General features: G+C 44.5%; 2 protein-coding genes across 5 annotated transcripts in view; one reads left to right on the forward strand and one right to left on the reverse strand.

The window, feature by feature from the left end:
• Positions 1-3,153: 3,153 nt before the first annotated feature.
• On the reverse strand, positions 3,154-13,035 carry AAMDC (adipogenesis associated Mth938 domain containing). Of its 4 annotated transcripts, none has more exons than XM_068181726.1 (4): positions 12,965-13,035; positions 9,343-9,493; positions 4,980-5,075; positions 3,154-4,227 (listed from the first exon to the last, which is right to left on the reverse strand). In XM_068181726.1, exons 2-4 carry the CDS (start codon positions 9,472-9,474, stop codon positions 4,087-4,089), a joined length of 369 nt encoding a protein of 122 aa, XP_068037827.1. In that variant the 5' UTR covers positions 9,475-9,493; positions 12,965-13,035; the 3' UTR covers positions 3,154-4,086. The 4 variants fall into 4 exon arrangements, with proteins under 4 accessions (XP_068037827.1, XP_068037830.1, XP_068037829.1 ...); XM_068181729.1 differs by lacking the exon at positions 12,965-13,035 and adding an exon at positions 12,630-12,738 and having other exon boundaries at positions 3,154-4,220; XM_068181728.1 differs by lacking the exon at positions 12,965-13,035 and adding an exon at positions 12,630-12,736.
• A 137-nt stretch (positions 13,036-13,172) lies between these two features.
• The window catches only part of RSF1 (remodeling and spacing factor 1), a 61,445-nt gene continuing 58,711 nt past the window's right edge, over positions 13,173-15,906 (forward strand). Inside the window, exon 1 of the mRNA XM_068181712.1 lies at positions 13,173-13,524. Within this exon, the coding sequence (XP_068037813.1) occupies positions 13,323-13,524 (202 nt within the window). The 5' untranslated portion in view covers positions 13,173-13,322. The remainder of the gene's footprint in view (positions 13,525-15,906) is intronic.

The raw sequence follows: 15,906 nt of genomic DNA on the forward strand, positions 1-15,906 counted from the left end.
AGATAATTTGCATCTTTCATCTCTGTTGGAGGGGGAACAGAGGACTTCAGATGACAGTCACCCAAGTATGAAGAGTTTCTGTTCTCTCAGATGCTTCCAAGTGTAGGAACAGTGTGCCAGTACAGCTGCAGCCACAGAGAGACTGAGCAATCTACAAAGGAATGGCAAACAACTTGCTAAGAACCAACAATGTTCAAACATCCCTCACCTCTGCATTGTACCTGCGAGTTAGACAGAAGCAAGAGGGAAAAGAATCTGGCAGAGCAAGGAGAATGCTGACCTCAGGTGAAAGAGGGGTAGCTTAGTCGTTTGAAAATGTGTCATCCTATTTACCATTAACTTTCTGGATTTAATTTAAATAAGGCATCTGTGTATGTGGGAAACCCAGCTTTGAATGCTTTCAGTGGGAAATTAATATCCAGATTGCTGAAGTCCAGTGAAATTCATTATGCAAATTTGGAAGTAAATAATTCAATTACTGAGTCAAGAGCTTATAAAACAATGCATAAGTGATAGGGAGCAAAGTTGAAGCTTACGAGACATTAACTCAGGCCTGGTGTAGCTTTCACCTATCTTATTTTAAAAAGGACCAAAAGAAAGCAAATGGGCAGGGACATTCACTGCAAAAAGTACAAAGCAATTTCCTGGGAAGATGAGTGAACAGGGTATGCATTTAAATCAGACTGCATGACATCACTGAATCATTTAGGTTGGAAAAAAACCTCTAAGACCATGGAGTCCAACCATAAATCCAGCACTACCCCACCCACACTAAGCCATGGCCCCAGGTGCCACATCCCCACATGCCTTTTGAACAGTGCCAGGGATGATGACTCCACCACTTTCCTGGGTAGCCTGTTCCAAAGCCTAGCAACACCTTTAGGAAAGAGATTTTTTTCCTAATATCCAATTTAAACCTCCTCTGGTGCAACTTAAGGCTGTTTCTTCTTGTCCTGTTACTTGTTACTGCAATTGTAGAGAGTGATAAGGTCCCTCCTGAGCCTCCTTTTCTCCAGGCTGAACACCCCCAGCTCCCTCAGGCTGCTCCTTATCAGACTTGCATCTCTGCCATGCTGTACTGGTCATCATCTTGGGTTCAAGGTCACAGAGATAGATTTCCTCTGGAATCCTGCCTTGCTTGTCTAAGTTATAATCACTTTTAAAACCTTATTTCACTGGCATCTTCCATTTTATTCTTAGTAACAGGCACTGGGAATGCAGAAAAGGCTGTCTTTTTACTTTACAGTTTGCTAATGCAGTATCAGTGGGACTTCAAAATATAAAGTTTTAAGGCTTGTGGATGCCAGGCTTTGCACAAATGCTACCCAATGTCCCTAAAAAATGCTGGTTGTGTTGCATTTGGTGTCTGTGAGCCTTTTATGGCCTGTTTCCCTGGGCTGCCAGCTCACACATGCTGCTTCACAAAGATAAAGGCTGGGGACTGACCCTCTCGACGGCAGAGCAGCTGGGTGGAATCTTCCTGGCTCCCAGCCCAGCCGCAGCTCGGCTTCAATTTCAGCGTCAGGGTGGGAGTTCACTGCCTACTGGGAGATCGTTTTCCTGGTGGGAGGCAGAGCAGTGGTGTATGTGAGAAATCCTGCCCTATAAAAGTGCATTCCCATGATTTGGGCTATGAGCCCATAATTTTAACAAATTATTTATGGCTCTAGCTGAAAGCAGCAATTTAACAAAGATACCAGTTTGAGCTCTGCTGGAATTTTTTGATGAATCAATCCCAGCTGCTTCCACCATCTAGCAAAGCAATTTCAGGCACCAAGAAGGAAATCGGGCTTTCAGTGACTGGAGCAGCCCAAGTGGAACAGATGCTATTGTGGGAACTGACAGTGCTGACTCAGGAAGCTGTGATGAGAGCAGCAAGAGAAGACATGGATGGAAAAACTTGCAGCAGATAACCTCCTTGTTGAGACCAGAATTTTGTACTGGTGGTGGTGAAACTTCACAGTTTACCTTTAAAAAAATAAATCAATTTCTTTGCACACTGCAGCTCCCTGTTTTGGAAGTGGAATCTTCTGCATCCTACCAGTTGCCAAATGAAGGGAAGAATAAAGAGGCTGCAGCACAAAGCTGGATAGGGTACACCTCAGTCACCTGGCAATGCAAAACAGGCTCTGCTCCCCGCATGCCTTTTGGGAGGACAGATCGTGTGGCAGCAGCAACATGAGGAGCCCACAGTATTTGTCTCAAATACAGGATCTGAGCTAGGCAGCTTTGGTGAATGTGGCATCACCATTAACATGCCACATTAACATGAAAATATGTTACAAAAAAAAAAGTAAAAAACAGACCTGGAGGAGAAAGATAAGGTGTTTGCTCAACTTCTCCTAATGTGTAATGCACGTGGCTCCACTTTTTAAAGTACTGCAATGTCCTCTCAGCCAAAGCATTGCAAAGCCTTTTCACATTTGAGGCTGCCTGAAGGCCCAGAAGCTCATAAAATAACATAAATACATGACCACGATCAAGAGAATCAAACCACCTTCACTATCAGATAACATTTAGTGCAAAAAGTCTCCACACTCTGTGGGCTGGCACAAACTCCTTCTGCTGGCATTCCCTTGGGGTGACCACAGTATTCTGGGTCAGTAGTTCACCTTCTCCTTCACACCAGACAAGTTGTGCAGAAAAATGTCACAGCAGCTACAATGAGCATTATACCAGCTGCTGTGTCAGACAACACAGATGCAGCTGGAAAGGCAGTTCCTGCTGGGTTATGTAAGATTTTGCCTCAAATGTAGCTACACTAAGAGGAAACATTGCTGTCATTAGGAGACTGCCAGATAAAACTTTCAAGTACTCACTTTCCCTTTGCTTTTACATTGCTTTGTGTTTTATCAGATAAAAGATTTAAAATTATTCCTCGAGCAAATAGCAGAAAAAGAACATAGTATTTTGTGTGTCTTGGGAAAGTTATTGTGCTCTCCTTTCAATCTAAGCCTCTCTACTACTGCTTGGACAGCTCTAAATGCCTCAGGGCTTTTACAGCCTCATCTTGGTATTTTCATTAATACACACAGACTTAATATGCACAGAACAAAAAATGGTGGGCCTGGTGGGGAAAAAAAAAATCTACAGTAGATAACTTGTAACTGGCAATATTCATGAAAGCCCACCAATAACAGCAACCAAGAGAACTGTTTAAATCTTTAGTGTAATTATGTTTGTTGGCACAACATTTAAATCATCAGATAATGATGACCAGTAACAAGTCTCACATGCATCCCCAGCTTGCCAGCAGTGCCTTGCTAGCAGCAATTCAGACTGATTTCCTAAAGATCAATGTTTTATGCTGCAAACTCTAGTTTTGTAACACACCTTTCTGATTATTTTAAGCGTGTAGGGACTTCTAAATTAGAAGTATTAGACAGCTCAACTTAGTATTAGACAACTGTATTAGACAACTCAATTCTCACAACTGAAAATTAGTAAGAAAATTCTTTAAGGCCCAGGTTTTATGCTTATACATTTTTCCCCTTTTTCAGTCTCAATAAAACATTTAAAAGTGCTCTATTATGTGATGATCATAAAGTGGCAAATACCCTGATTGAGGTCACCTGCAGGAGGTAAAGTTGTACGTTCTGGGTCTGCTTTTTAATTTATTTTATTTTTAACTAATTTATCCAGTGGTGGTAAAGTGCTTCTTTACTACCACTTCCTATCTGCTATTTGATTGTGCTCATTAGCTATTTTATGGCTGTGTTCCAGTAGCCAGTAATGTAATTTGGGTCACTAATGTAATAAAAGTATTCAAAACATAATTTCCTAATTTAGTCAACAGGTGAAAAGTTAAGTAACAAGACTATGGATGGCCTTCAGAGGAAAATTAGGTCAATCTCAACAATACATGGAAATGATTCTGTAATTAAACTATTTAATTACATTAACAGCCCTGCCTTTTTGAGCCCTCGATTTGTTTAAATCCTGAACTAATAAACTGCCTTTGAATTTTAGTTTGTGAGTGCACAAATGCCTTGGCATGCAAGTTCACACTCTGCTGAGTGCAACTTCATTCAGCAGAGGTGTGTCCGTGATTTGGCTGCGGGCCGGGAAGGCGGAGTGAGCTGCGCTTCAGCAGGTGGAATGGAAGACCCCACCCACTTTGACACCTTGAGCAGCCAGGGCATTGTACTCCGCCACGGCCTTCTCCGTTTGCAACACCAGCACGTCAACCCCGTTCTTCTTCAGATAGTCCACAGTGGATGCTGGAACCTCGGCAGAGAAAAGGAAATCACAGAAGCAAGAATCAGATTGTTTTCCCCTTAAACTGTAAGACTTGTAGAAAGCGAGACACAGATGCCATTTGTTAACCATGACCTAAGTAACTGCCAGTAGCCAAAATGACAATGCTCAGATAGTTCTAAGATTGATTTAATTTTTTTTCTTTGCAATAAAGCTATTTTTATACACACACCTCCCCTATCTCCTTAGCACACTTTAAAATGTAGTCCTCTCTTACAAAAATAAATAGAATTGGAACTAAAGGAATTTAATCTAAAGAAGGTGTTATTCATCCCAACAGAAAGCAAAAAACTTGCTTCTCACCAGGTAAAACTCAGCACTTCTGATCTGAGCTTTCTGTAGCTAGTTTATCTCCTGAAATGACACCCTGGCAACAATTGTGTCAAGAATACCTAATTAACAAAGTATTTTCAGCAGGCTAAAGAGCCAGTTATAACCTATTGCAAGAGGAGGGGAATAATGACATTCTGAAAAATTCTTGTTTCATTTGCTCCTGTAGCAGAACATAAACCTGTTTACTGCTTGACATGGACACGAATACAGAGGAGCTCAACTGATGTTTCTTTCAGGACCTGAGGGACCCCTGACAGGAGCTCACTCACACTGATCCTCAATTTTTTCCCTCTCAGTGAAGCATCATCGATTTAATTTTTTTCCTCCTAATCAGAGGGAGAAGGAAAACAAACAGTTCTCTTTATGCTGGTCACAGAACAAAAACCTACCTGCAAAGCCTCACTCATGCCACGACCAATCACCACAGTTTTAACACCCTTCTTGACGACTTCTTCAAGGTCAGCTGGCTGCACTCCTGGAGAATGCTAAGTGTCAGGGAAGGAAAATAATAGTCTGTGTACTGACAGCATCAGCCAGGAAAGCTGTGTCTGTGTGTCCTGAACACAGAGCAGCAGGGTAAATTAGAAGGACTAGAATGTAACACAACCCTCTTCTGTACATACACACAGTAGATAACATTAGAAACTGAAAAAGGTATTTAATATGCAAATGAAGGATGATAATTATTGATTGATGGCAAGATTATACTTCCTTATTAAACAGCCAAAACCAAAAAGATGCATTACAAATTTCTAAAACATTTATGACTAACTTCTGGCATTTTATAAATATTAACAACATGAAATCAATAAATTGCAACAATACTGCTGTTTGATTTCAATATAACAAAATCTACTTGAAAGAAAGATGGTTGCAAGCCAAAGTTTACTCACTTTAAATACAAAGAACTCCTCAGATAATTAAAATTATTAAATAATTTTCTTGCTTACTTTGCAAATCTCACCAAAGAGGACTGAAATCTATTGGGTAGCTTAATTTCAGTTAACAGCTTGGATTTCTGCACTATTCTTTATTTTGAGAAAAGAATATTTGAATCCAAATGCCTCAGAGAAAGAAGGAACTTACACAGCACTTTAACAGATGTTTTAAAAAGTACACCCACTTACTGCTATTATGCTTTAAACATATAAATGCATAAACACACCTATAATGTTAACATAAAACATTATTATGTTACCCTAATTCTCCTCCTGGATTCAGTTTCTATGTATCTCCATGTGGTCAAGAGTAAGATACTGGACATCCTGTGGCTATAATTTGGTCCCTCTTTGGTGTGTATTTTTATTTTTAAAGCATAAATATTATTTGTCTCCCCTCCCCTTTTTTTTTTTTTTAAGTAGAATTCTGAAGTTCTGAAGTTTCCAAGAGGTCTGAGTTTCTCACTTGAAGTAGGTAATGCCACGGTGGACTCATGGAGAATGGAGCAAGACTTTCCAAGCTGAAATAAACACATGAGCTCCTAAAGTTGCAGGTGAAAAAAGACTTCCATGGTAGAGTGCCACTTCCAATGAGTGAATTAAACTTATTCCAGAAGAAAGTCTTTAGGATGGCTGATGTATAAAATTTCAGAAACAGAGATGATTCACCTTTATGGTTCTCCAAGTTCTTAGAATCATAGAACATGTCAAGTTGGAAGGGACCCATGAGAATCATTCACAGGACTATCTTAGGATAAACCACAACTTAAGAGCATCATCCAGATGCTTCTGGAACTCTGACAAGATTGCTCTGTGACCACTTCCCTGGAGAGCCTGTTCCAGAGCCTGAGTACCCTCTGGGTGGAAAACCTTTTGCTAGCACCCAATCTGAATGTCCCCTTGCAGCCTGACTGCATTTCCATGGGTCTAACTGCTGGTCACCAGAGAGATCAGCATCTTCCCTGCACTGCCCTGCTTCTGGAAAGTGTAGACTGTGATGAGGTCACCCCTGAGCCTCGTCTTTTCCAAGATGAGCAAGCCAAATCACCTCAGCTGCTCCTCATAAGCCTTGCCCTCAAGGTCTTTCAGCATCTGCATCACCCTCCTTGGAACACAGTCTAACAGTCTGATGTCCTCCTTATGTTGAGGTGCCCAAAACGGCACACACAACTTGAGATGGGGCTGCTCCAGTGCAGAGCAGAGTGGGACAAGCACCTCCCTCGGCTGTGCTGTGCTTGACACACTCCAGGACATGTCTGGTCCTTTGGGCTGCCAGGACCAAAGGCTGTGTTCCCCTCAGTCCATTTACTTTCCATATCCACACCTGGAATGCAGAACTCACTCGAATAGGCAGAGCTTTCTCAGACCTAATCACTCTAAGTACTTGTTTATGACAGAATAGGCAATGGTTTTCCTTTGGGGTTTTTTTTAAGTAGACTCAGAACTTAGACAAGAAGAATTGGTATGTTTTACTGCAGTTACAATAATTAGAATTGTGGGGAAGGTTTGCTGTCATGTGAGAAGCACTCCTGAGACACTAAAGCCATGGAACAAAAGGATTTTCTTTGGTTACACAGGACACTTTGATGCTAGTTAAGAAACTAGTGTTACTAAAGGAAACATGTAACATGATGAAATAACTGTATCATTGTTGATTTGACAGCAGATTTTCTTGCCTGTACTGTTCTCTGGCCTTATTTCAGCAATACCTACGTCTTTTCTTCTGCCATTAGCAGATGGCACTGAAATGCAGCCAGCCAGGGAGAGAGGGTGCCATTAATCCCCAAGGGTTAAGGCCACAATAACTGTTAGTGCTCAGTTACAGAACCTTGCAGGGCCAGTTATACAATTTTCCTGATGAAAGAATGCTTTACTAGACAGCAGTGTGACAGCAGAGGAGGAAAGGAAGCAATTTATTTCCAACTAGAGTGTAGGACATGACCAGCACTGCTTGTTTTCCACACTTCAGTTCCAGCTACCTCCAGGAAAAACATGCTTAAGGAAAGAAGGCAAACTGTAGTCCATCTTTAAAAAACTGGGCAGAAAATGCAGCTGTTGAACCCTACTGTTTCCAGTGCTGACAAAATTAAATTTCTGACAGTTCTTCTCAGCATTGGAGATGGAGTCTAGAAAAAGCTTAGTTCTATTCTTAATATTTGTTGTTTGCTATTTTTTAAAAAAGAAAATCACCTCACTCCTCAGCTGCAAGGATAGAACTGACCTAAAACAGGAGCTTTACAAGCAACTTACATAAGGCCTTACTTTAGATACATATTTTTTACCTCCTGAAAAAATAAAAAGGATGCCAGAAAACCTACCTCTCCAGAGAACCCAACTATTCTTTTTCTCCTCTAATTTTAATTTAACATTGACTTGTTTTTCAAGTCCTCTAAAGACTTATGAATTTAAATGTTTTACTTGTGACAAGAAGATATTCCTTGTTAGAAACTTTCAAAAGAAAGCACAGCCTCCTAAATGTTAGTAAGTGCCTATAATTTGAAATCAAAGCTTTCCAGTGCTTGGAATAAATATGAAAACGTGATTGGGCTGGGAACTAGTTGGGAACTTTTCAGCTATCGTTACCTGTTCTGCTTCTCCAGCCATGTGCATATAAAGCACGAAAATGATATTGTCAAACAAGCGGACAGCAACTCTCACCACAAAACCCAGCCCTTTGAACAGCCAGTGAAAACTTATTTTTTAATAAGCAGGCCATAAATGAAATACATTTTAAAAGGTTATGCACACAGCTACCTTTTTCTCTGCAAGGTGCAGATATCTTTGCATGACAGCAGCACCTTTCTCTTGGTGTTAAATAATCTGCATAAACTGAGCTTTGATAAGTTAAAAAAGTTCTATTCTCCCAGTGATTACAGATGAAGTTGCAAACCCAAATGCTTTGCGTTTCAGTTGTGTCAAATCCAAGAGAGCTGCATCTTCTGCATGGATACAGCTTCAAGTGCTGGGCCTGGTCACTATATTGTTATTTTGTGCTTTAACTTTTGCTTTGAAAGTGTGGAACTTCTTTTTTCTTAGCCAATTATCTATCCCAGTGCAAGTCCTAATATGGGGAGAATTATCAACATCAAGTTCCTATCGCAATATATGCTATACTGTTTCTAAATCTGAAACATCAATACTACTCCATGTACTTTCATCCAATCTGATTGCATTTACAGATAAACTTTAAAAATTACAAGGGCAAGCACTTAGTATATGGCTATCAAGAGAAGTCGCTGTGTGATTAGGCAGACTGTGAGCTTTTCACAGAGAAAACAGTGCACGAGACAGTGCATCTGCATATTTTTCCTCTGAAATACATACAAGGGACCCCAAGGAAAAGGATAAAAACTAAACCACATGTAATGTTGTCTTCCAAACATGCAAGGTCAGTTACTGTCTATTTTTTTTTTTTGACTTTTCATAATTTCCTATCTCACTCAAGATAACTTTTGTTTAGACAGTCTGAGGAGAGGTTGTTGCTGGCCTCTTATGACAATTGCACTCTTAAGCAGATGAGGAATGTTGATTGAGAGCTCTAAGGTGTGTGAGAGTTGCCTGGTGAGGGTGGCTATCAGAGCTCAGGGCAAGAGTTGCTATGGCCTGTTGTATGTAGGACGTAGTGGGACTGCAGTCCTCTGACACCTCCACAAAGTCACCTCCAAAACATACACTCAGCTCTTCCCAAGAAAATCTAATGGCTAGATGAAAGAAAAAGGCAGCTCACTAAATTTCTGGCTGGAACTTTAACACTGTTCTCTGGACCATTCTCAGAAACCCATTTTAAATGCAGGGTAGTAAACAGCAAACTTACATTAGTCCCGGTTTCTCGCCAATCCCATGTCCGGCTTCCTCCCGGCCATACTTTGCAGTCCTTATATGTTGTAGAGCAGCCTTTCACCTTCATCTGACCCCAAGAAAGGGAAGCAATTTCAGGGGAAGACATCACAACGTTGAACTGAAGTCTGGAAAAAGGATATTTAATACTTAACATCAGGCCAACATATGCAGCACGTTAATAAAAATGGAAAATTCTGTCCTCACCCCAAGGAGCTCGGAAGGAAATGCTGTTACAGACTTTACCCACGTGGTTTTGTGACAACAGACTTGAACTGAGGATCAGCAGATTTGTTGAATTACCAGTCCTCTTGGGGATTTTGTGCAGGATTTTGGGCAAATCATTTTATGTGCTAAATCTGTTCAAGTATTGGATGTTCAACTTTTAAAACTATCAACAGGGATCAGGTCCCAGAATATCCTCTCACATCTGGGTTTCAATCTTCTCCCTAAAGTGAACAATGAGGATGATAATAATTTCCTAAAATATCAGAAATCTGCACTATTTCATTGGCCACTTTCTTCTTTTACCATTAAAGTGGTAAATGAAGTTAAAAGGAAATGCCAAACAAACCCGACAGTAAAGCCATGAACCAGTGTCACTGTCACATTGCTACAGAAAACAAGACTTTCAGGGATGTAAAGGGGTTGAGCCCTTCCCCAGACACTGCTGACAGAGACCAAGTCTCCCAGGATTACACATCCAAATAAGAACTTGTCTAATTGTTTGACCTCCATCTTCATTGTTTCAACTTAAATCCATTATTTCTAATCCCTTCTGTGGGGACAAGTAGAACAGCTTAATCTTTGTCTTTTTCACCTTTTTTTTCTGTTTTCTTGAGGATTTCACTCAGTATTTTTCTTTTCTTTCACTTGGATTAAATAAACATTCCTTCAGTCATGTTTTCTAAGTCTCTGCTTATTTTCTCCCTTTTTCCTTTAGCAGCCAACCACTGGTACATATTTTCCTTTGATGTCTGTTGCCTAGAACTTGACAGAGCCTTATCAGCGCCTCTGTAGCCCCACTGCTTTTTGGTGAGTGCCACAGTGATGTTGGGATCTGCTTCCACAATCACGGCTGGGCACCAGCAGGGCAGGGACTCTGCCTCACAAGGCCTCGTGTCAGCTCCCTGCAGAAGCTTTCCCCTCCTCAGAGTCCCTCAGGTACTGCAGTCTGATTGCTGCAGTGATTCTGGCAGTGAATGGAAAGAGAGGAATCACAGGGTGATGATACCCTGGAAATGCTTTGGACCAGCATGGCACTCCACTGACACATCTCCAGGGCAGAGCCACCTTTCTGCCCTTCCAATTCACATGGTCTGAAATCCACTTTTTGAAGAAAACTTGATGTTTCTCCAGTAAAAAGCGGTCCACATCTGCCTAATCCAGAACATCTCTGTAGCAGATCCTTCCAGATACACAGATTCTCATCCTTTATTTTTTAATTGTTTACATTCACCAGGAATTGAATAGTTTAAATTCATTATATGAACCCTGGCAGCACAGATTAAAGGCACTGCCCTTGCAAAAGGTACTTTGGATGACCATGCTTCCAGTCCTCCTGGAAGCCTCCCTTCATGTCTTGCACATGCTACAAAAGACACAGCACTACCAGACAGGACGTGCTCTCCTTGGATTGATTGCCAGAAGAAGATCTCGGTATCCCACCTAAAACATTGCATGAAGGAAAAAATGCATTACTTTGGATTCCACACAGGACTGAGTTTGCCAGAGTTGCTTCTCACATGGGACAGTTGCTTCTCCCCTTTTTCTTCTCACTCCTGTGTGACGTTAGTGGCACATGTGTCCTCTCAAGCGGCTAGAGGGGACTAAAACTTGCTTGGATTAATACAGTCTAGATTCTCTCGTCGCACCTCCATGATGCAATGGATTCAAACAAAGATTTCTAAGACTATTTTTCCAAAGTTCTGCCTGAAGGGATATTCTAGCTGAAGAAATAACCAGCAGTAGTCCCAACAGAATGAAATTAAAGAGTGAAGGCTGAATAAAGCACCCAGAACCTGGCCTCTGAAGAATGAAAATAATTTTTGCCTGTGCTACTTTTCAGATGAAGTGGTAGAATTAGACCTGGAGGTTAGACAGAAGTGAATGAACAGTAAGATGATCAGGAATATCACCTTCCCCAATCCAAACAGTATCACAAGGCTGGAACTGTGCAATCAAACAGGCACAAACTGCAAATGGGAGAGCAAGGATGCCATGCTATCTTTTCCAAACAACATAAAAATAAGTAAATAGCAGAAGTGAAGCAACAAAACTTACAAGGCACAAATAAAAATTTATCCTCTAAAACTATTTCTCATAATACTGCCAGAGATTATCAGTAAGGTCAGGCCACTTGCATAAATAAGAGTATCTTGGAGTAAGAATGAACTCATTGATAGAAACTTCGGGCATCCTTTAATGCAGAGTGTGGTCCAATCACTGAGGAGCAGAAAAATAGTTCTCAAACAAATTATTTTTTTAATTATTCACTGTGAGAAATGCAAATTATCAAAATATACATTAACACTTAAGATCAAAAGAGACAGTGAACTAAATGACTTGCAAGTACAAACTAAAATTGCAATTTCTGCAAACTGCAGCAGTCCAAACACAAAGAGATGAGGAGCAGAAATGGCTCAGGACTCTACAAGCAAAGTCATGAGAGTTTAAAACCATCAGAAATAAAGGAAGTAGAACTTAAAAGGAGGCAAAATGCTCCTTTATGCCAGGAGAGTATACTGAAGGAGATAAATGAAGCGCTGGATAAAGATGGCAGAAGACAAAAGTGGCTGAGAAGGAAGTGGAAGAAAGCTGAGACTGAACTGCAGTTGGGTAAGCTGGTGGACTTTAAGATTGCCAGCGCACCTTTCTTCTGGTGGAGGTAACCAGCAACAAATGGAAGAAAAGAGCAGGGCACCAGATAATTTTATTGAGACGCTGCAGAAGGAAAAGATGTTTTTTAAAATCCAAGGGGCAACCTGAGACTGAAGAGGGTACAAGGGGAAGAGTAAATCGGTGTACGTGAAGTTTTGGGCAGAACAAATTCCTGTAAGGTGTCAGAAGACAACGTGGTTCTCCAGCGCTGCCTGGGAGCGGGGTCAGGAGGCGGGCGACTTCCCAATCCAAGGGATGCAGCAGCCAGAGAAAGGTCAGGATTAAAAACTGACAGCAGCAAGGCACATAGAAAGGACGGGAGAAGCTTAGATCAACTGTGTAGGGAGGGGGAAGGTGTCAAGTTCACGAAGGAGGAAAACACACTTTGGGAATTCGGCAATTCCTTTTCGCTGGGGCGCCTTGTGACGGCAGTTAACGGGGGAGGTCACGGGAACCTGGTGGTAAAAGAGGAGGGGGAACAGCACTCTGCGAATACAGCGGAGAGAAGCAAGGAGACAGGGACAGAGAACGCTGAGAAGCACGGCGGGAGGGGTAGAGGGAGGGAGCTGGGAAGGGAAGGAGCAGTTCAGGACCCCCGAAACACGGCCTGGCGCGACGGGGCACAAGGACCGGGACGGCCACCGGGGACGGCCACCGGCGCCGGCCGCGCGCCCGCCCGCTCCCCTCACGCCGAGGGTCCGTCACGCGCCCGCACTCACCGCCCCGCGCGCGCGACCCCTCTGCCCCGCCAGGCTCCGCCTCCGGCCGGCCCCGCGGGACGGGGCGGGGCCTAACGCTGCCACGCTCTCATTGGGCAGCGCTCCCTGCCGGCCCCGCCCTCCGCCCGTTTCGATTGGCCGGTCTGTGGGCCTATCCCCGCCCCTGCCCCGCCTTGTTTTCATTCCCCCTCGCCGCGCGCGGCGGAGGGGAGCCGGCTCGCGCCGCTCTGGCCGCCGCCCCCTGCCCTCCCCTGCCTTCATCGTCCCCCCGGTGCATTGTGGGATAGTGGCGGCCCGGCCCGGCAGCGCCCCCTCCTCCCTCCCCCTCCCCAGCTCCTTCTCCATCCCCAGGTCCAAGATGGCGGCGGCGGCGGCGGCTCCTCCAGCCCCATCCCCGCCGCCCCCTGCCCCGGCGGGCCCGCGCTGCCCGGGCTCCTGGCCCAACTTCGCCGTTGTCTGCTCCTTCCTCGAGCGCTACGGGGCCCTGCTGGACCTGCCCGAGCTGCCCTTCCCCGAGCTGGAGCGCGTCCTGCAACCGCCGCAGGAGCCCGGAGACCAGGGTAAGCGACTCCGATACCTCTCCCGCCCGCCCGCTCCGGGGCGGCCGGCTGAGGGGGGCCCGGGGGGCGGAGGGGGGCCCGGGGCTGTCCCCCCCCGCCTCCTCCCGGCCCCGGGGGTGGAGCGCGCCGAGGGAGAGGAGGGGCCTGGGATTCCCGGGGGGAGGGGAGCCCTCTCTCCCTGTTTTTTCGGGGGGGAGTAGCTATTTGTGTGTGTATATTGGGGGGAGAGCTGCCTGCCCCCGCGGCGGGCATGGGAAGGAGGTGGGGGACTTCCCCTTCCCCTCTCCTCCTTCTCAGTGCCGCCTATGACCCCCCTCCGTCCCTCCCCCCCCCCCCCCCCCCCCCCGCCGTTTCCCTGGGTTCGTTCCCGAGCTCTGTGCGGGTGGGACTCCTTGCAGAAAACAGGCATAAGACGAAATAACTGTTTTCGTTCAGCCTGGCGCTGGTAGCCGGTCTTTCTTCTAACTCCTCCCTTCCCCCCAGCTTGGGGGGCGCTTCACAGCCTCTTCCCCCCTCCCCCCACTATCTCTGCTCGTTTTTACCTCTCCCCCGAAACAAGAAGGGCACCCACACACACAAACACACGGGAATGTCCCGATCCCCAGTGACCCCCCTTCACCTCGGTGTATCTGGGATGACGAATGGGGGTCACGGAGAAGCCCTGAGCCCCCCCACGGCTGCTGTTGTGGGCCGTCTCCTCCCCACAAACACAGACAGCCATTGTGTCCACCTCCATCCCTCTTTTCTCCCCCCTCCTCCTCCCCCATCCCCTCTTCCAGTTGCGGGGGGGGACAAGCTGTGTGCTCGCTGCTGCTCCCCCCGCCGCCACCTGAGACGTGCGAGGTGAAGGGATAGGTTGTGCGCTCCGCTGCTTGCTTTCGGGCTGCTCTCCTCTCCTCTCCTCCCTCTCCAGTAGCAGCTTTGGTTGCCAGACTCCCTAATCCCAGCTGCCCGCGATGGATGCGGGAGGGCCCGGGCCAAGAGAGCAGCCTGGGGAAGGAGGGCTGTGTGGAGGCGGCCGCAGGAATACAGAGGGGAGGGAGCTTGTTGCTCTTGATCTCTTGTCTCTGTTATTCGTTTGGTTGTTGCCTCTGCACTCTTGCCACATAGGGAGCCCGTGCCGCTCATGGCGCATGCTCGGCAAGGCCCCTTGGAAACTTCCTGCTGCTGGAGAAGCCCGGCTCAGGGCTGCTGGTGGTCCGACAGCCCCTGCTTTTTCCCCAAAACGCCCTCGCTCTCGCCTCCTTCCCCGCCAAGCCCACCCTGTCTGGGGCGGGGAAGGGGGGGTTATGTGATTCAATCGGCGTGTAGGTGTTTCCTCATTCAAAGGAAGTTGTATTTTGCTAAGTGCAGGTGTCCTGTCTGTGGATTCGCATCAGCCACTGCTGAAACAGAATGGAACATGATTAATATGTTTTCTCCTCATGTTGTTTGTCAGTATGAAAGAGACAGCTGAAATCTACAAAATTCTTAAAACAGGGTTAGTTTTGTGGAAAACTTATATTTAGATTCAATGCTCCACCACTCCTGTACCTCTACATTATAGAAATGTCTCATTTTTGAGAAACCGTTTAGAAAAAATGTTGTTTTGTTAAACTGTTGCAAAACCTATTAACAAAAGCTACCAACTCATTTAAAATATTGAATTTGTAGTGAAAACAGTCATTTTAAAGTGGTGTTTTCAAAGAAAACTTAATGTTCTTACTGTGTGGCACGAAGTGAGTGGATTTGTAAGAGTAATTTAGTTGTGTGAACTGCAAAATAAATTAAACTGAAAGGATGAGATAGTGACCTGTGTTTTAAAAAATATGCATTTTATTAAAAAAACCCCAAACACCATAACTTCTGATGACTTTTAATTGTATGATGGGGGTTGTCAACTGGGTGATGTTTACTGCATGACTTTGCTAAAAAGATTTCAAATTACTTGTGTTATGGGGTTTGCTTAATGGGTTGATTTGATACTTGTCAAATTTTTAAACTTTTTTTTTTATCACCTTTCCAGTTTGGCAAGGGACAGGTTATTTTCCCTGCTTTGAAATGCTCCCTCCAAATGGGAGCAGATGCAGCTTCTGAAAGTGTAATGTCTGAAGTACTGGCGTTCTTTACTTGTTCCTGGTGTAGCTGATGTAATTGTAGAGACAATTCTCATCTCTTAAAAAGAAAGTGTGGAGGTGTGAAAAACAAACTTGGATAATTCTTGATGTTTTGTCTGATAGTTGGTGGGTGTCTTGGATATCTTTTCCTTTGATAAAACCAGCTCGTTGGGCACCTTCTGTGGTCTTGGGCTGTGGTACACACTATTACCTGGTGTGTTTTACAGCTTTGGGAAAATGCATGCAGTGACTAGGTTTCACTGCATGGTTTTTAATTCAAGTAGCC

The sequence above is a fragment of the Anomalospiza imberbis genome, chromosome 2, assembly GCF_031753505.1.
Source record: "Anomalospiza imberbis isolate Cuckoo-Finch-1a 21T00152 chromosome 2, ASM3175350v1, whole genome shotgun sequence".
NCBI classification, from domain to species: domain Eukaryota; kingdom Metazoa; phylum Chordata; class Aves; order Passeriformes; family Viduidae; genus Anomalospiza; species Anomalospiza imberbis.

What these genes read in the sequence shown, in the direction of transcription:
- AAMDC (XM_068181726.1), bottom strand. Translation starts at nt 9,474, where the DNA reads ATGTCTTCCCCTGAAATTGCTTCCCTTTCTTGGGGTCAGATGAAGGTG. An exon ending in GGCGAGAAACCGGGACTAAT is followed by an intron (nt 5,076 to 9,342) that starts GTAAGTTTGCTG and finishes CCTGACACTTAG; the next exon opens with CATTCTCCAGGAGTGCAGCC. An exon ending in GCATGAGTGAGGCTTTGCAG is followed by an intron (nt 4,228 to 4,979) that starts GTAGGTTTTTGT and finishes TTCTCTGCCGAG; the next exon opens with GTTCCAGCATCCACTGTGGA.